This window comes from Bos indicus, chromosome 25, assembly GCF_029378745.1.
Source record: "Bos indicus isolate NIAB-ARS_2022 breed Sahiwal x Tharparkar chromosome 25, NIAB-ARS_B.indTharparkar_mat_pri_1.0, whole genome shotgun sequence".
NCBI lineage: Eukaryota > Metazoa > Chordata > Mammalia > Artiodactyla > Bovidae > Bos > Bos indicus.
This window is the reverse complement of record NC_091784.1, coordinates 39,731,568-39,752,601: the sequence shown is the minus strand read 5'-3', so window position 1 is coordinate 39,752,601 and position 21,034 is coordinate 39,731,568. Positions and strand designations below refer to the sequence as shown.

General features: G+C 41.0%; 1 protein-coding gene across 6 annotated transcripts in view; it reads right to left on the bottom strand.

Moving 5' to 3' along the window:
- The window catches only part of RNF216 (ring finger protein 216), a 120,634-nt gene that overhangs the window by 77,515 nt on the left and 22,085 nt on the right, over positions 1 to 21,034 (bottom strand). For all 6 annotated transcript variants that reach the window (XR_011564141.1, XM_019987622.2, XM_019987624.2 and 3 more), the window contains 6 exons: positions 16,754 to 16,856; positions 14,947 to 15,111; positions 9,647 to 9,761; positions 5,566 to 5,705; positions 2,071 to 2,121; positions 1,015 to 1,152 (listed from right to left, as the gene is read on the bottom strand). Coding sequence is in view for 5 of the 6 variants with exons in the window: in XM_019987622.2 (XP_019843181.1) it covers positions 1,015 to 1,152; positions 2,071 to 2,121; positions 5,566 to 5,705; positions 9,647 to 9,761; positions 14,947 to 15,111; positions 16,754 to 16,856 (712 nt within the window). In the remaining variant the exon portion in view is untranslated. The remainder of the gene's footprint in view (positions 1 to 1,014; positions 1,153 to 2,070; positions 2,122 to 5,565; positions 5,706 to 9,646; positions 9,762 to 14,946; positions 15,112 to 16,753; positions 16,857 to 21,034) is intronic.

Here is a 21,034-nt window from a genome sequence, read left to right as displayed (position 1 = left end):
AGTCCATCTTTAATTCCACCTGAGGACCTCTACGAGCCTAAACCAGAATATATCAAGATGGGAAGTAGATGAGGATGGGTAAATGGCTTAGCAGATTAAGAGAGGAAAGTTACAGCTCAGGTCTGAAAAGAAGGTACTCAAGATAAGCAAGCTGACTCTCTCTCTAGTTCCTGGAAAAGGTGGAGGTCCAAACCTCTCACACGGCAGAGGTGAGTGGGAGGAGGGGCAGGGACTGACACAATGCTACTGCACACTCCAGAGAGGACAGCACAGTGTATACACGACTCTTCTGAAGTGCACCGGGAAATTAAACAGTCGTGTGACTCATTTTATTGTGATATATATTATACTGCAGCGCCCTGGAACCCAACTTGCAATATCTTTAAGTATGCCTATATTCTGCTAATCACATCCACTCTCTCAGTAACTGCTACTCAGCCCCTGATTAAACTACAACTGATTTTAGAATAACTGATGTCAAGTGGTTTGATTATTGGTGGGGCACTTATGAAAAGCAATTGTGGTTTTCGAGTGTTCGTTAAGACAAAACTCTGAATTCTATGTTGTGTTATGTTGGTGTAAAGAGAAATTGACTTTGCACGGAGAAATATAATTTTGCATAAAATATTATTCATTTTAATACAACTGTATAAAATCTTTTAAAATTTTTGTTAAAAAAATACTAATTTGCAGCCTCATATATTCAATACAGGCTGCAGGACTCTCTTTGGGTGTTTATCCTTCATTTTATTTGTGAACAGGAAGAGGAGAAGTTGGTGCTCCTATGAGCCAGGCACGAGAGCATGAAGAATTAAACCATTCCCTGAAAAGAAATCTAGTGTGCTTAGGACTAACATAATCACACAAATCAGAGGCTGCAGAGGAATCACACGCATCAGCATGTCTTAGCAGAGTTCCACCTCACCCCAGAAAAGGCATTTCCATGAGGCATTTACACTTGTCTATAAATGCGGTCTCCACAGATGCTGTATGCACACACTGCACCATTCTTACCTTTCCAGATCCAAAGACTGCCTCTTGGGCGTATCTGATGAGACACTCTTTGCAGAATAAGTGAGCGTCAGCACACTGCGTCAGCTCCTCGAATGGGAACTCCCCATAGCAGCAGCGGCACTCAATCAGCTGGCCATCCTGGAGGTGGGCAGAAACATGTGAAATTCCCTACACTCGAGTAGAGGAGGCAGCCATGTTTCATATTCCCCCACCCCAAACACATTCCGAGGTGAAAAGCAATCCCTAAAAGCCATAAAACAATGATGAGCTGTTTTCTGCTGTAGAAATCTAGCTTAAGATGCCAGTACAAATATGAGTACATATTAACAGCTAAAGACAGTACAATTTTCATGTTTTTTGGGGGGTATTCTTTGGCATTATCCTTTGTATAAAGTTACCATATTCACGAATTTCATTGTACTGGCAGGATTATAACATCTATAATCAAATGCTAACAGTCAGGAACAAGTGGCATGTGGGGTATTATCTTAAAACGTTTCAAAAGTTGCATATTGCATCTTGTTATAAGACAAGAGTGCGATGGGGTTGTGTCTCAGTCCAAGCTTTACCTTAAGGGACTACTGAAGCCATATACAGCAGCATTTCAAGTACTGTGAGTACCAGGAAACTTCTCCTTTTTATTAAGGGCAGTGACTGATCAGTCATTAGTTCATTTCTACCATGTTAGAAAAGGCCAAATGTGAGGATGGCTGATACCACACAAAATCCATCTGATCCTAAGGTTAAATATATCTCTTCTTTCTAACTCTGAAGTGACATGTGAATTCTAAATTTTGCTCTAAGAGTCTATCTAACAGATTCCAGGAAATGTTTAAGACAAACAACTCTAACAATATTATCTTCCCTCCAAGTCTAATCCAGTTTGGATTCAATGGTTCAATACCTGATTTTAACTTAGTTGAACCACAAACTCGGCAGGTCAACAGCAGAGGTTAAGGGAACCAATTTGTCATCAAAATGCGTAGGAAATGTGAGATGAGAAAAACAGCTAATGAAAATACCCAGAATAAGTTAATTAGATGAAATATCAATTACCTTTTGATACTGTTCTTCATTCATCTGCAGGGCAAGCAAAAAGTCTTCATGCTGAGGAACAAAAAACCAGACACATAGATGCAACTCTAGTCAAGATGTCATAAACCACTTAGCATTTACTTTCATAAACATAAAATGATGATTAATAGTCATCTCTTCAGTTATATAGTTTACTAGTTTAAAAAATTAACTGATAATAAATTTAAAATGCATCAGAGTGCTGTATGTAAAAAAGGAAACTTTACAAGTACTAGAATATATGGAGAAAACATTCTTAAATCTGACTCAAAATATAGAAGGAATAAAAGACTGACATAAAACACTTATGAGTGTAGAATAGCATGTAAGTAAACAAAACAACTGAATGGGTAAAAACCAAGTCTGACAACATACTTTGCTGGTAAGGCTAGTGAGAAACAGGTACTCTTCTACATTTCTGGTGAGAATGCAAAAAAGTACAACCACCATGGAGGGGGATTTGGCATGATGTTAACAGTGACGTAACTATTTATACTCTAACTCATCAATCACACTCATAGGAAATCTATTCCAAAGTTACCCTGGGGCAGAAATACGAAATGATATATGCATACAGTTATTTATAATGGTACTATCTGTAACAGCAGAAATCTGGAAAGAAGCCTGAATGTCCAGCAAAAGGGCAACAACTGAGTCAACTCTGGTACTGCAGACAATGGCACACTAGGCAGTTTTTAAAGGAAGGAGAAGAATCTCCATGGACTGCTGTGGAGTCATCATCAGGACGCACTGTTAAGTGAAAAGGGCAAGGGCAGAACAGTGTGTACCTTTTAGGTAAGAAAGAAATGTCCGAAATATATATATACACACACACATGCTTTTACATAAAAGAAGGAAAGATAAACAAAAAACTATAAAATGGTTATAAGAGATCTGACCTCGCAGATATCCTAAAGAGTCTTGGGGAACTCAGGGGTCCATGGGCCAAATCTGAGTTTCTGGTCTAGAAAATACATACAGGCACACTTCATTCTATTGCACTTTGCAGACAGTGCTCTCCAAAAAAAAAAAAAGAAAAGAAAAGAAAAAAAAGAACCCCACAAAAACTGAAGTTTCGTGACTTGCATCAAAGCAAGCCTACTGGTGCTGTTTCTCCAACAGCAATTTGTTTACTTCATGCGTCAGTGTCACTTTTTAGCAAGTCTCATAATATTTTAGACTTTTTCGTTATCATTACTGTCTTTGTTATGGTGGTCAGTGACCTTTGATGCTGCCCCTGCAACTGTTTTGGGGTGCCACGCACTGCGCCCTAAGACAGTGAACTTGCTTGATGTATGTCATGTGTGTTCTGACCGCTCCACTGATGGGCATTCCCCACTCCTCTCCCTAGTCCCCCAGATACAACAACACTGAAAACAGGCTAATCAACAACCCTACAATGCTCTCTAAGCATTCAAATGAAAGGAAGAGTGGCCCATCTCTCAGCCACAATATTCTCATAAACCAAAGTCCGGATGAAAGACATGAGGAAGTTGTAGAAGAAAAGTCCGATGTCGGCAGAGGCTGGTTCATGAAGTTTAAGGAAAGACACCATTTCTATAACATGAAAGTGCAAGATGAAGCAGTGGGTGCATGATGTTGTAGAAGTTGCAACAAGTTATCCAGAAGATGTAGCTGAGATCATGAATGAAGGTGGCCACACTAAACAATAGATTTTCAAATGCAGATAAAACAGCTTTCTATTGGAAGAAGATGCCATCAAGGACCTTCACTGATAGACAGAAGTCAGTGTCTGGCTTCAAAGGACAGGCTGACTCTCATTAGGGGTTAGTGCACCTGATGACCTGAAGCTGAAGCCAGTGCTCCTTTTACTGTTCCAAAAATCCTAGGGCCCTTAAGAATTAGGCTTTCTCTATTCCGCTTGTGTTCTATAAATGGAACAACAAAGCCTGGATGACAGCACATCTGTTTACAAGATGGTTTACTGAATAATTTAAGCTCGCTAAGAACTACTGCTGAGAAAAAGAGTCCTTTCAAAATATTACTGCTCGCTGAAATGCTCCTGGTCACCTAAGAGATCTAATGGAGAGGAACGAGATTAATGTTTCCATGCCTGCTAACACAAAATCCATTCTGCATCTCATGGATCAAGGAGTTAGTTTTTAACTTTCGAGACTTATTAAGAAATGCATTTTGTAAGGTTTATAAGCCATAGTGATTCCTATGATGAATCTGGGGCAAAGTCAACTGAAAACTTCTGGAAGGGATTCACCATTCCACGTGCAATAAAAAAAACATTTGTAATCTATGGGAAGACATGAAAATACCAACATTAACAGGAGTTTGGAAGAAGCTGATCCCAACTCGCATGGCTGACTTTAAAGAATAAATTAATTGCATGTGTGGTATAAACAGTAAGAGAATCAAACAGCTGCAATCTCATGAATAAAACCTTCAAGTATAAGGAGCTGCTTTTTACAGATGAACCAAAAGAAAAAAGAAAGAAGCAGTTTCTTGAGATGGAAATTACTGGTGAAGATACTATGAAGATTGCTGAAATGACAACAAAGGATTTAGAAAATCGCACAAACTTAGTTGATCAGGCAGCAGCAGGATTTGAGGCGACTGACTCCATGTTTGAAAGCTGTGGGTAGAATGTTATCAAACAGCACAGCGCATTACAGAGAAATCACTCACGAAAGGAAGAATATCGACCCATTTGGCAAGCTGCATTTTGCCACACCTTAAGAGATGTGGACAGCTACCTTCACTCTCAGCAAGCACCACTCTTATCAGTGAGAAGCCACCAAAACTGAGGCAAGACCATCCCCTCCCCACCAGCGAAAAGATTATGACTTGCTGAAAACACAGATGATGGTTAGCATTTTTTAGCAATAAAGCATTTCTTAATTAAGGCTTGGACACTGGTTTTTAGACACAGCACTATTGCACACTTACTAGACTACACTGTAGTGTAAACATGACTCTCCTACACACTGGGAGGCCAAAGCATTCTTATGATGAGCTTCACTACGATATTCACTTTACTGGCCTGCAACTGAACCCACAATGTCTCTGAGGTCTGTCTGTATTAAAAAACCAAATTTGTATCTTCCAGCTGACTTGCACATTTGACAGTACATTTCTGGCCTGGAGAATTCAATGGACTATATAGTCCATGGGGTCGCAGAGTCAGACATGACTGACTGACTTTGACTTTCCCTTTTGGAAGAATTAAAGAGCTAAATGGAATCTGTTTATTCCTCTCCCAGTAGAGGGCGAAAAAGGTGAAACAGATGTGTTTACTAAGTGCCAATTAAAATAACGTAAATCTGATTTGTGAAACTATGAATTTTAGTCAGTATTACTACAAAACCTAGCTTTGTTTTCCTTTTAAAAACTTCATGGCTTATTCATTAATCACTTAAAAGAAAAGGCAAATCTTCAAAGACAGCTTTACACTGAGCCCCACCAGCAAATCAGATCCTAGATACACATACAAACACATCTTCCTACCTCTGCCATCTCTTTGATTTTCTGCTCGTAGAACTCCTGCTCCTGCTGCACAGCTGGAAGGAGGGCACGCCGGTCATAGGACCTACAATGTCGCCGCTTATTTTCCAGAAAGAACATCCTCTTCTCTATTTTTTTGTCACCTAGAAGATACGTGACAATGCAAAATCATGCAGACAACTGTTTTGCTAGGAATCCAGACAGCCATCCCAGTCTTATGTGGCCTGGTCCCCCACTTATTCCTATCAGGATGTTAAGTTACATGACTTTCCCATAACGTTCTTTTTGGGAAAACTGGGCTCCTAACCATTCCCACCATTCCATGCACTTTCTGACATTCTTCCTCTCCATAGCCATCCCTCATTATGATCCAACTGGAAGAGCTCCCCTATCCTGTCCGTACAGCAGTGTGGTATACACCGCAATTCATGATGTGCTTCCTACTGAGGATGGGGGGTTGACGGTTTGGGGTTATCATCCAGAGCTGCTATACCTGTGTCTGCAGTTCAGCAGCGCACACAGGAGGAGCAGAACTGCTGGATCAGCTTTAGAAAACAGAGTTAGTGTTCTGCAGTGCTTGTTCCAATTTACACTCGCCCTCTGCCAGCAATGTCATTAGTGTTTAATCTGAGCCGTCCTGGTAGGTGCAAATTTATGTTTTAAAATTTTTTTATTTTGAAAATGCAGTACCCAGACTTGTAATAAATAACACTTAGAACACAAGCTAAGAAAATGACGAATGTCAGATTTTACAACTGGTCTTATTTAGGTTTTGTATTTCTTTGGTTGATTTAGTAATGTACATTTTTCTAGAAAACTATCCATTCCATCCAGATTTTCTATTTACTCACAAAAGCCTGTTTTTTTGGTAATCTCTATACCCTGATACATTTTTTAATTTTTCTGCTTTCCTCTTGTTCACTCTACTTTTAAAAAACTAAAAAACATTTTTTCATTGACTATTTAGAAAACCAGTTTTTGGTTCTCTGTTCTGTTCCATCTATCTGACTATATTTCTGCCAAGACCACCTGGTCTTAATCACTGTAGTTATGGAGTAAGTTCTGAAATCCAGCAGACTGATTTCTCCCACTTTACTCTTCTTTTAAAAGATTAGTTTAGCTATTCTAGTACCCTGTCTCTCCATATAAACTTCAGGATAATTTTAGGATACCTTGCTTGTATCTGCAACAAAAAATCTTGCTGGGATTTTGACAGAAATCACACTAGGCATGGGTATTAATTTGGAGAGGATTTATATCTTCATTGAGTCTTTCAACCCATGAACATAGTACATGTCTTCATGTATGTATATCTTCTTTGATTTTTTTTCTTCAGTGTTTTGTAGTTCTCATCTCAAGTCCCATACATGTTTTGTCAGATTCACACCTAAGTATTAAGTTTTTTCAAAATGACTTTAAATGGTATTGTACTTCAATCTTGATGTCCATATGCTCACTGCTAGCATAAAGCTACACTGGTTTTTGTAGGCTGATCTTATACCCTGCAACCTTACTGAACTTCCCTGGAGCTATATGTATCTACAATCATGTCATCTGCTTAGGAGCAGTTTTGGAAGAATTTTCCAGTGAAACCAAGTGGGGCTGGAGATCTTTTTAAAGATTTAAAACTGCGAATTCAATTTCCTGAACAGCTATACGGTTATTCAAATTATCTATTTTATATAGGTAAGTTTATTGGTAGTTTGTTTTTTGAGGAAACGGTCCATTTCATCTAGGCTGTCAAAATTACGTATGTAAAGACGTCCACATATTCCTCCTTGGATGTTTGTAGGGTCTACAGTGAAAGCCCCTATGAAGAGTAAGTTACCCTATAAAGAGTAACTCCAATTTGCATCTTTTTTCTGTCAGCCTTGCTAGAGGGGACATGCTGCATTTTTACTGATGTTCCGTTTCCATCCAAGTTCTATCCGTACTCCTCATGAGAGGCTATGTGGTGGTCAGCTCATATACAATGAAAAAGGACACTGGAGGGAGAATCTGGTCTCTCTCTTTGCCAGCTGATGTACAGCTCAAACAGTACTGCTTGGATGGAAAACAGTTGAAAAGGTAAAGAATAGGATTCCTGGAACCAATGAATGAGTCTAAGCTTATGTACTTATAAACCCCCTTTAAAAAAAAGACTGCAAGTCATAGATATGAATGTAAATCAAGTGTATTTTCTATTTCCAAACTTTCAGTGTCCTTAAAGATTATCTTGGTAAGACCAAGTTAAGACTCAGAATCTTGGGACTTCCTTGGTGGTCCCCTGCTTAAGACTCTGCACTTTCACTGCCAGAGGCACAGGTCTGATCACTGCTCCAGGAACTAGGATCTCACATATTGTGCAGTGTGATTAAAAAAAAAAAATAAAAAAATTCAGAGGTATACCTGAAAGAATGGGCTGAAACTAATGAGGTAATGTTCAGTGAAAAATATCAAATGCATCAAAACTGAGAGGTCTGTGACTTAAACAGCAAGGTGGGTAAGAAGATGAAGGTTTAATGTGAGTCAGTGGCAGGACATAGTTTGATTTTAAGAAGTTAAGGTGTTCTCAGGCTGTATGGCTGAAATTATAGAACCTAAATCCCAGCTGCTGCCTCAAAACAGCAGACCTCATTTGGAGTACTCTGTCCAGCCTTGTACACCCAACCTCTCAAAGAGATAAAGACAAGTTAGAGAAAGACAGAAAGAAGCGCAACTGGGAAGATGAAGAGGCAACAGATTTTAAATCCTTTCAGCGGCAAGAACTATAACCATGTCAGAAAACCTCAGGAGGCACATTCCTGGTGTGATATAAAGGAAGAACTTTCTACAAGACACAGCTAACCAAGAAGGGAGTAGACCACCTTGTGACGTGATACTTCCTTTTCTCTACCACTGAACGTAAGAAACAAGTACTGAATGACTGTGTGTTAGTGTGCCTAGTTAGGCGTGCCTAGTCTAAACAGGGTTGCCTGGTGGCTCAAAAGGTAAAGCGCCTGCCTACAATGCAGGAGACCTGGGTTCAATCCCCGGGTCAGGAAGATCCCCTGGAGAAGGAAATGGCAACCCACTCCAGTAGAATCCCACGGACAGAGGAGCCTGGTGGGCTACAGTCCATGGGGTCGCACAGAGAGGAGCCTGGTGGGCTACAGTCCATGGGGTCGCACAGAGTCGGACACGACTGAGCGACTTCACACACACACACACACACACACACACACACAATGAAAAACTGCCTTTACACTGTCCTCACTTTCATTCTGCCACAGATCTGTGAGAACATCGTGTCTGGAGAGCACTGCTTCACAGAGCAGCTTGGTGACCTCAGAAGTCAGAACTTAGGACATTTTGTTTTAGATCCTAAAGAGTTCAGAAATTCAAATACTTTCCAACTCTGTAGCTATCTCATGGATTTTCCATTTAGATACACTTGAAGTTATGAAATTAATTACAGGTGTAACAGAAAGACAAATAGGAGAAAAGGGAAACATTTATGAAATACTCCACAGGAAAAGTTGAAGTGTACTCTTCTTGGACACAAGCAACTGAGATTAAGTCTGTTGCCAAATTCAGCAAGTTTACCTTTGGGAGGGTGGCAGTGAGGAGGGGAATTAGACCGAAGTAACCTCTTCGAAAGAGCTTTCAGCAGTTATTTCATCAATATGAGTAACAGAACTTTAAACAGTTTAAGTGGCAACCTAAGAGCTGTGTGGCTTTTGCTGTGCAGAACCCACCCTCTTAGGTATGTACGGGACTCCTCTGCAGTAAGCTAACAAACACTGGTCCACTTTTTACCAAGTAGTCATAAGGTTAATTCTTGTCAAACCTTCAAGACCCATTTTCCCCTCAAGCTTAAAAATGTCCCTACACACAAATCTCTAACACTGCACACAATTTTCCTTTCATGGTGTATCCTAAGCAGAAGGAAGACGACAAATGCAGCCACTTTCTAAGAACACTGCCGTGCCAGCAAAGCAGTCACATCAGTGACACTCCTCAGACTGCTGTGACAGGGCACTCCAGGCAGCCACACCACGAGGCCCCTTTGGGTTGTGTGGGAGGGAACCGCTCACCATCATTAACAGTCACATTTGGCCATTACCTTGTTCAAATTTGAAATCTATGTAAGAATACTGATTCATTTCTTTTCTCTTTTTTCTTTTTCCACTGGTTTCTGGCGATAGCTCCTGCCATTTTTTAATGGCGTCAGAAAAGGCCTAAAAATTGAGAAAGGGAAAGGTTACTGCTGTAAATGGGACACAAGAATAGGTGAAACACAGGCAATCCCAAATATCGTTGACTCAGTTTCAGCTACCTTCCCTATATGGCTTACCAGAAAAGGTAGTGGCAAAATAAGCAGGTAGCATTTCGTGACTTCATTTTCTCTTTCAACAACTGCTGTAATGGCAGAACCAAGATGCTGACTGATAAAGAGGTGCGTGAGAAAACAAACTACGGAAGGTGTCCATGAGTAAGCACAGGTTAAACCACGTAACCAACGGCTACAGGTCCCACTCCACAGGCACCACATCACCTGGTGCTTCTGTGGGCAACAATCCCGCCTCCATCCCCCCACGTTCTTGCTGCTCTCACTCACTTCCCCACTTTGTACTGGAATGCAAAATGCTTATGCCAGAGATACTCCCTTCTCTTCCACAGCTTTAGCTTCTCCCTCTTTTTATATCTTTCCAATTGGCATTTAAAGGTGATCAAGTCTCTGCTATCTTAAAAGAAAACCTTTCCTCTCAGACCTCTTTCCTCTTCCAACTACCAGCTCTGCTTTCTTCCCTTGTTTGTAGCCAAGCTTATCAAAAAGCCACCTGCACATGACATCACCTCGCCTCCCAGGAGCGCCAGCCCCCTCTGCCCTGGCCTCTACCGCACCTCTCCACTTGCTCACCTCCCTAACACAGGGCCCAGTCCAGGGCCTCGGCTTCGGCCCTCGCCCCCCTGGAGCCCAGGGGTGATGCCACGCGGCCTGCCCCGCTCTCCTGACCTCCTCCTTGCGGCCTGCCCCTCTGCCTCGTGTTTCCACGTGGGGGGTCTTCCAGGCAGCCCTGGCTCTCTTCTCACCTGACAGTCTCTTCAGGTGCACCTCGTCCAGGCTGGTGAGGTCACTTTCTATATGCTGAAAAATCTCAAAATCCCTTCTCCAGTCCGTTATTTCCCCCACTTTTGGTCCATTCAGCCACTCAATGAATTGTTTTTATTCAGATATCTGAGGCCCACCCAGCAGCATGCTGGCAGTTCAGCATTTCCCGGACAGAATTCACTATCTTTCCCTCCAAATTAGCTCTTCTATGGGAATCCCCATCCCAGGAAATGACACCCCTGTCTTTCACGCCCTGCCCTCCCTCCCTACTGCCCTCCTGCTTATGCAACACTTAGGGGTGTGGTTCAATGTCACTTGCTCAGAGAGGCCCTCCTGGAGCCTCTCAGACCACCCTCTAGTTATATACTCTTTCGGAATAGTTATCACAGTTGTAATTACATACTTATTTGTGATCTGTTTCATGTTGTTTCCTCCCCTGAACTCTGAGCCTCTAGGACAGGGACTGTTACAACAGCTCATAGTGTACCTTCAGCAACATGCACAATCTGGATCTAACACTTATTTGGTAAATAAAAGGTTACAGGGATGTGCATGTGTTATAGGAATGTTGCTAATAAATCATATTCTGAACCTGTTTATCTTAAACAGCTATGCATCCCTGTGGTAAAATGGTAACAAAACAAGTATTTTAAGAGAGGATCAGCCCTGCATCTTAACCTAACTCCTATCTCCCTTCCTTTTCAAAGCTCCTCAGTGTGGGAATCAAAAGGGAATTGACATTTGCTGTATGCACCTCCTATAAGCTAGGCACTGCATGCAGCCCTTTCAAGTCCTTAACTTAAGCCCATTTAATTCTCACTGCAATCCTCTAAGGGAGGTTATTATTTATTTCACAGTAGAGGGAAGCAAGGCTACAGAGAAGGGCAAACCTTAATTAAAGCGAGGACAGGACTCAGGCCACTTTTGGAACTACAGCTCCTCTCTTTGGCGTCACTGTGTCCTCAGTCAGACTCAGTGCAACTCCACTGAGTTTCATCTTGCCACCTCTCTACATCCCTGATCAGTGTCCGCCACAGCTGGAGTGCCTCCTCCCTGGCTTCCTTTCTTTCTGGAATTCCCACTATACAAGGTATTCCCCACAAATTCTTAGGCACCAATGTCTGTACTCAACTCCAAGACTAATTGATACCACATTTTATCTACAGGCAAATACCCCGCCCTTCAACTAAGGCTATTCTCTAAAACCCAGGAGAGGGAACAAGACAAGTTACTATGACTTGCATTTTATAAATGAGGTAACTCGCAAATCAAATTCCCAAAGTATTAGTTTTAACAATCAAGGATTCAGGCTGGTTACAATTTTCAGGGCATCTGTGACAGCAGCCAAACTTCTTTTAAGGGATGACCTAAAAACACAACAACTGGCATCTGATGACGTAAAAGCTGAGAAGTAGACAGAGACTCCTCTGTGGAGCCTGGTGGAAAGGTCAACTCCAGAGACAGAGATATGTTACCTGTATGGAGATAAAGGTGACCATTCAAGTACACGGAGGGAGAAACCTAAGAAGCCTGGGTAAGACCCTGAGAATGACCACCTCACACAACAGAAGTTAAAGGATGGGTTAAACAAGATGGCCCTGTACACCAGCATTAAGTTTCTGAGGGAAGAAACCTGTATGTCCACTGTGACATTCCCAACGTGTGACGATGGCAGGCACTCGGCAAACTGCCTAAAAGAAAGAGGTAGTCACACCTGTGGCAGGAGGGGAAATTTTCAATCTACTCGAACCATCAGTCAAGTGTGAGTGTGTAAAGCAAGACACAGAGAGTGGTCAGGATCTCCGGGCTGGCCAAAGAGTTGGTTCATGCTTTTCCGTAAGATGGTACACGAATACCTGAATGAACTTTTTGGTGAACTCAACAAAGTAAAGAAAATTTATCTTTGTCAAAAGGCAAGGTGAAGGAAATCCCAAGATGACAGTCACAAGGCAGGCATGGAGAAAGCAGTGGGCATGAAGTTCTGCAAGTTTAAGACCAACAAGTGGCAGAACCAGAATTAAAATACAAGCGAGAAATCATATCTAAGTTTGATCAAGATTCTGGATGTAACCAATTTATAGGAAACAGACGAACTGTTTATTTATAATGCAGGGGTGTAGTCAGAAAAACTCAAACTGTGGAAGCCTGTAAGATAAAACAACCCAAACAAATAAGCAGTAAGGAAAAACAAAGGACAAAGAGAGCTTGCAGAGATTGAAGAACTCACCAACCACACGCAATAAACATATTTTACTTGGAATTCTGTGACCAAACAAGCTGCTTAAAGATTTATGACATATTCAGAGAAATCTGAATGCTGACTGGACATCTGATAATGTTAATTTTTAAGGTGTGATAATGGTATTTTGATTAGATTTTAAAATACTTTGTCTTTGCCTTTATCTTTTAAAAATTAATACTGAAATACTTTATGGATGAAAAAAATGAAATGAAGCCTAGAATTTACTTCAGGTAGGGGTAGGCAGGTAGGGGTGGAAATACAAGTCTGGGCAGGAGCTGGCAACTGCAGAAGGGGAGTGACAGTATGCAGGGGCGTGTCACAATACCAGCTCTACTTCTGTATGCCTGATGTTTACAGTAAACAGGGAAAAACCAGCAATCTGTGGAGAACTGACCCTGCCTTAGTCAGCATGCCTTCTCTAAGCTGTCACCATGTTTGGGGAGTGGTGCAGAGAGGACAGCTACTGCAGTGGCAAGGAAGCCCCTCAGGGTGTGTTTTCTGCCTCCCTGCCCGTGTGAGTATGACCTCCTACAAGGCACAAGTCTTGTGCACCCTGTGTGTACAACAGGGAGACGTTCTAAAAGGGCACATCAGATTTTAGCTTTTGTCAAACATTATTTCCCCTTAAATACCTGATGTTCATTCAAGTAGCCCAACCCATCTCTTCAAAATCCTGTAAAATCTTAGATTAACTGCCCAAACAGACACCACAAAAAATATAAAGGGCCAGACAAATGAGGAAAAGGATATGGAAGCTATGAACAAGAAATGAGCCATAAAACTCTCCCATTTCCACCCAAATAACGACAAGCTGGGGGATGATCAGACCTTCAATGTGGAGAAGCATCTGCTAGCGAAGTCACTTTTACTGACCTCAGGATGTAGGCAGGGACATTTCTAATGAGGACTATCCCACCTCCAGACCACGGGAGCTGTCTCCTGCTGCTACACTTTTGCTTTTCATCTGGGCTTCCTGGGAGCTCAGAAAATGTGTGAGGCACCACAGGATCAATAAAGATGCCACACAGGGCCCTAAAGATGAAAGAGTCCCTTCTTTCTCAAGGTCATTAATTTGGAGGGGGGAAGCGCATTCATTTTTGAATGACAGTACAGACATTCCCTCTTTAGCAGGGGAAATGAGAAGGCATTATCTATCAGAAATAGAAGGCATTATTTCTGTAATCCCTTCAGAGTATTTTTAACTAAAATGAACCTGTAATTAGGAGTTTGCTGACAGATGCCTGGATCTTATCAAGGTAGAGGTGGAAGGGGCCTAGACTCAGCACATTCACTGATGTTCACCTTCTTTCAGGTTAAGACCCAGTGGGTGTTTTAACAAGTAAAGTAACTCCACATTTGCTTGTCTTCTGGAAAGAAAAGCACACTGTTTGCTAAGAGTCACCAGAACTTCAGCAAGAGAAACCGATTTAAAGGCAGGAGAGAAGAGGAACAGGTCAAGGACCTGCTGGCGCTGCTCTTCCGTCCTGGCTGTTGTCAAAGGGCCTGTACAGTGGGCTGCACTAAATGGAGCATGCCTGCTACTCACTAGCGACCAGCACCTTTCTAAGATCTGGAAGAGGCCCTTAAGTGGAATCTTTATTTAGAGTCTAGAAAGAAAGAAAGAAAACCTTGAGAGCTTTCAGGAGTTGCCCACTCTCTTCTGAAGCAAACCACCACTCCCTGGGCAGTACTGGGCTTCTGGCCCTTTACACTCTGCCTCACGTTAACTGGTAACTGAGGCATCTCGAGGAGGGTCGTGGGACTAGCCCCAAGACAGAAAGCACACCAGGGAGGAACAGCAGGGGAACACACGCTTCCACTCCACATTCCATGGGGAAATTCATGTCCTTATGGTCATACCAGAACTTTCCTGCTTCGAATCTGTGTTTCTTTTCATTCAGTTCCTTCTGATCAGCAAACCCTTTGTCTACATATATTCACCCTGACAAACTCCTTAGCTCTTTGCCATCATAAACCAGCCCAACTTCTGCAAGCTGAACTCTTCATCCTGTTATCACGGGAAGAAGCAGTCAAGAGGTGTGCCCCACCAGAAGACCAAGGAGAGCACCTTTCGGGTGATTGCATAGTGTCCTTTGAGCTCGTGCAGGGCCCACTTGATGTCCTGACTGCTAAGCATTTTGAAGTCGGCCATCAGGAGGTCGGCAGCTTGGATGAAGCAGTGCTGGTCAAGAGGAGCTAATTTAGAATAGTCAAAAAAGTCTACTGTAGGCAACTGAAACGAGAGAGAGGCACAACATTAGTGGCCAGACAGTGTATTTCTAGAGGGAAATCATTTGAAGAATTACTTACTGAAGAACAGAATAATCTGACTTGTACTAATTACTCTAAAGGAGGATACCAGCCCTGAGCAAAGATGAAGAAATGATATTCAGAGAGGTTAAACAAGCTGTCTGGAGTCTGGAGACTAGTTTTGCTAGTTGGAACTATGAAAAAGTATAGTCGGGGGTTTGAACACAAGTTTTTAGCCATTTTCTTTTCACAAATTGTTTAGAAAAAACTGAGGTTTTTTTTCCCCAGCTACAAAATACAGACATACTTCAGGAATACTGGAGGTTTGGTCTCAGGCCACTGCAATGAAGTTAGTATCACAATAAAGCAAGTCACACAAATTGGTTTCCCAACTTTTAGAAAAGTTAAAATTACACCATACTGTAGTCTAGTAAGTGTGCAACAGTGTATGTCTTAAAAAAAATGCACATATCTCAATTAATTCTATAATTTATTGCCGAAAAATGCTAACCATTATTGGAGCTTTCAGCAAATCAATCTTTTTGCAATAGTAACATCAAAGGTCACTGATCACAGATTATCATAACAAATGCAATAATAATAAAAAAGTCAGAAATACCGTGAGAATTACCAAAATGTAACAGAGATATGAAGTGAACAAAAGCTGTTGGGAAAACGGCACTGACAGATTTGCTCAAGGCAGGGTTGCCACAAACCTTCAATCTGTGAAAACAAAAACTGTAACGTCTGTAAAGTGCAATAAAATGAAGAGCAATAAAATGAGTAATAACCATACATGAAAGAAACAGTCAAAAAGAATTTGTGGGAAGTGGAAGGATGGTGCAATAGAGACCAGTGAAGCAGTTCTGAACCATACTTTCCTTCAACCACTGAACATACTAAATGCTGGTCTGGACCACACATGAAGACAATGATTAAGATTTTTAAAAACCAAACTGTTTATATCTTGACACAGGATTTGGTTACACAGGTGTATGCACTGTATATAAATCTTACTCACAAAGAAAAACAGATATTAAACTCTAGGCAACAATCTGCATGCTGAAGTATTTATGCGGCAGAGTACTGATGTTTTCGCAATTTGCTCTGAAGTGGGTTATGATAAAATATAAGAGGGATGCGCTGATGGACAGAGGGATGGATATGGGACAAACTGGACACAGTAAAGTGTTAACTTTTAATAGTACTGGCTGGTATGTATACAGGAAACCAATAGAAAGTTCTTTTGGCTTCACTGTGTGTTTGAAAATTTCTTAATAAAATGTTAAACCCTAAGATGATACAAAGAGTCCTGGCCAATTCTTGATTCATGTTAGGAACTTGCTTCGTAGCATTAAAGATATGGAGGATTTGTTTAATTCTTTGTAGGGAATTAAATTCCATCTTCCCACTTTCAAGGGAAGATGGAATTACAACAAAAGAAGTCAAATACAGAACTCAAGGTGACTCAGGGGGAAATCCCACTAAAATATGTATTCTGAAAAACCTACTTTCCTGGATAGTCTTAAAAAAATGCATCTTGACAAAGCACTTTATTCCCTTAAAAATGATGAAAAGAGGAGAGAATTTCCAAGTAGACACTGCAAAGCAAGAGCACCACTTGCCTTCATCTCATCCTGGCTGGCGAGCAGGCTGCTACTGGGATTCATAAGGACTCTGTCTTCTCTCTTTGGATAATCTGGATTTTCCAGAAGAAAATTACAAAGTCTGTAAAAATAAATGATGTTACTGTCACTCTGCTTCCAAATGCCACACTTGCTCACTGATTCAAACATAATGTATGAAAATAAAATCTCTACTCACACTGTAATTGACCTATCAGGAAATGAAAATATTTGCAGATCAGAAAAACAAATGAACAAATAACACGTTACACTGAATTTCTATTTTTACTTGCTAATGTGAAAAGCAATAAACACACCGATAAAGGTAAACTCCTCTGAAATTTCTGTTAGTTCTTACTGGTTGAACTGTATGGAACTGGAGAATTTAGATGAAAGTATCTATCATTTGTCAGGAAAACTATTAACAAATAAGGGATGGGGGAAAAGTCTGTATTCACATTCACAATTAAAAATAATTTTCTAAGAGTTGATAAACGGAACATAAAAGACCTGTGCTAATTCATTAATACTTTTTTTTAACCCTATAGTAAATAAATCCCCATGACGATTTGAGGGATGCTCAGTTTGCTGTATGGCTGAAGGAACAGACCATGTTTGCTTAAGAAAAAACTCTCTCCATTCCAAAATCACAGCCTTGTCTTTTTAATCACTACCATGAAATCTTTCAAAAGCAAGGATAAAGAGAATAAAATAACCCATAAGATGTATCACTGCCCAGATTTACAAATTTAACTAGCAAGGCCCTTCAGCCTATAAAAACCACAGGCAGCAACACTCTGTGCTCTTGGGATATTCCACAGTGACAAGGACAGCTGGGGTGTGCGGCATGAGCCACTTCAGCAGCAAGAAAGCTGCCAGTCAGAGGGCAAGCGGGGCTTTCCCTCCACTCCGGCTTTCTTTCTTTCTCCTGCAGACTGCCTCGAAGGCGCCCCACCATGACTCTCCCCAGGTCTTCTCCCGTCCAGTGTCAGGAATACAGCCTCTAATTAAGACAGGTCCAGCAGAAAGAAGTCAGAGAGAAAGTGGTCACCTCCCGCTCCTCTTCTCACCAGGCACCAGTGTTCAGGGACTGAAAACTGGGGAGGCGTGCCTCTTGCGCAAACCCCCTCAGGACCCTCAGCACTGGCCCAACGGCAATGCACCCTCCTTCTCCTGCTCCAGGACCGGTCAAGCACCCCTCAACCTTTTCTTCATCATCACTTGCAGGAACCCCACATGCACCTTCTTGGTAAGCTCTCTTCCTATCACCACACCTATTCTCTGGAACACACGCCAGAAGGCTTGAGAGGAAAAACCCCTGTCTCATTTTACAGCAGTAGCAAGGGGAGACACCCTCCTCAAGAATTCTGAGCACATTGCCCTTTAAAACCATGGCCACTGGTGGTGACTCTTTGTTCCAGTACAAACTGATGAGCACCACAGGTTATACAATCTCTGAAGGGTAGCTGAGAATCAGTCACCATGAAGAACTCAGTATTTGTGGAGAAAGGCATGGAGTTCCAAACAATCCCTTTCTCATGCACACCTGGATATATTATAAACCAGGTGTGGAAGAGCTCCTCCATTTCAACCTTACTTGTTTGTAATGTTCAGATAAGTGCGGCTATCAAAGGCCAACAAACGGGCAAAAACTAGGAATTTGGGGAAGGATAAAAAGGTCAAATAAACAAGAATCTTCTTTGATAGAACAGCCATGCATGAATGAAGCCAGGTGGCTCAAATGGGGTGTATGCAAGATGATCTTGGAAGAAAGTATTAAAACTCCTGTTTCTAGTTTTTAAAATCTCATCCTTTAAAAATTTCTATTTTTATATTTTTTTAAATGCATTTTCTAAACCTATTTTAGAGGTTCTTTTCTTAGAAAAGAAAATTGAGAACCATCTCAATTCATTTTGTATTTTCAACACTATGAAAAACTTATATCAACATGATGCAAGATGTGGAATTCCACCAGTCGGGTATCAGAGGCTCTCACTTTGAACTGTCAAAATTGATTTCCATTTTAAAATCTCCTCTACGCTCACAAACACAACTTTCCTGGAATTAAATGATATTCAGTGGCACAGATAATTAAGAACAGAGTTTCCTTTCTACAGATATATGCTACAACCAAATACATTAATATTTACAGCCTGGGGCAAAGGCAGCGGGAGGCTTGTCAGAACTCAGATCTGCCCACCTACTGATATTATTCCATGCTTGATGTGACTTGACAAGCTAAAGGGTTTTGAGAAAGCACTCCCACTAAGTAAGCCAGGCTAATATTTCTAGCTTTTGTTCTTTAGTAGTTGTTGCTGCCTTGATCCAATTTAAGTTGCATCATATGTGAGTAAAGTCCTAGTTAAAGAGAGCAGGTTACTATCACAGGAAGCTCTCTGGGTAACAGGCTTCTCCTGCTAAAATGACCAGCTGGTTACAATTAAAGGTGACAAAGACTGGACACAGAATGTTGGAGAGTCAGCCCCACAAAATATCAGCCCGTTCTACTCTGCTCTGGGCCTCCTTTCAGCCCTACATTAACATTTAAGTTAGTTATGAGAATTAACAATTCAGTCTCAAAAGTCCAGGGACAAAAGGAAAACTGAGTCAGGAAAATCAAACAGTAGGACTTCCCTGGTAGTACAGTGGGTAAGAATCTGCCTGCCAATGCAGGGTATACGGGTGTGATCCCTGGTCCGGGAAGACTGCACGTGCCATAGGGCAGCTAAGTCCATGCGCCTCAACTACTGAAGTCTGAGCACCAGAGAGCCTGTGCTCCGCAACGAGAAGTAACTGCAATGAGAAGCCCAAGCACTGCAACGAAGAGTAGCCTCCGCTTGTCAAACTAGAGGAAGTGCCTATGCAGCAACAAAGACCCAGTACAATAAAAAATAAACTAATAAATTATATATATAAAAAAATCAGACAGTAGGTTTCAAAGTATTCAATACAATTACTGAACATTCCCTTTCCTCTGGAATTCATAAGACTTTGCATTAGGGACAGAGTCGATAAGTCCCAAGAGAAAAGGATGTGTGCGAGACTCAGGAGGAAGGAGGACAGAATTGTCACACGATCTGTCAATCTGATCACGTTTTACTGATACTGCAGACAACTAACCTTGTAGGTATTTAGAAAACAATATATTCATCTACAGAATGAGAGGGAAACATTAAAGCATACTAAATTTCTAAAGGGTTACTTTGCTGCTGCTAAGTCACTTCAGTCGTGTCCGACTCTGTGAGACCCCACAGACAGCAGCCCACCAGGCTCTCCCGTCCCTGGGATTCTCCAGTCAAGAGCACTGGAGTGGGTTGCCATTTCCTTCTCCAATGCGTGACGGTGAAGAGTGAAAGTGAAGTCGCTCAGTCATGCCCGACTCTTTGTGACCCGGTGGACTGCAGCCTACCAGGCTCCTCTGCCCATGGGATTTTCCAGGCAAGAGTACTGGAGTGGGTTGCCATTGCCTTCTCCAAAGGGTTACTTTAAAACTAAGAGTCAGACACAACTGAGCGAGTGAGCACAGACCACTGTAAAGCTATTTGGAAATATGTTTCAAGCATCATCAATCTATTTATAATCCCTGATTGCAAACTTTAACTTTAGGGTTTCAGGATCTAGAGTATAATTTTAAAAAAGGAAATTACTATATGGAATAATGTAGAATAACATTTATCAGAACATTAGTGAAACCATGAACAAGGAGAATAACAAAGAGGAGAAAAATTAACAAAGAGGAAAATTCAATAGAATAATTTTTAATTAAAGGTGATCATTAACACCATGAAGACAACAATGAAAAGTATTTTTTACTTAACATTACTTCATTAAAAATCCAAAATTATATTTGCTCTGAAAAAAAGTATGTTGTCATTCCAAGAACTAAAAAGGTACATTAAAAAAAATTAGTTATTTTTTAGTTTAGTGGACGTCTAGGAGATAGTTTTCACTGTAAAACTGTAGTCATTTCTGTTCAATTTTGTCATGACTTTAAAACTGCTCTAAAAATAAAGTTTATTAATTTAAGAGCTCCTATTGGTCAAATTTAGGATAATCCACTATCAAAAAGAAAAATAATTATAAATTATTTAATTTATATAATTATAAAAAAAAACTACTTATAAAACACCACTTATACAAAACCTCTATGTCTACAGTAATTTAAAAAACAAGCAAGTGGAGGAAAATAGCAAAATATTCCTTATAGCAGAATATCAGATAATAAACTGGGTGGTGGATATTGGGTATTCATTTTACAGTTTTTCTACTTTTTATGTTCAA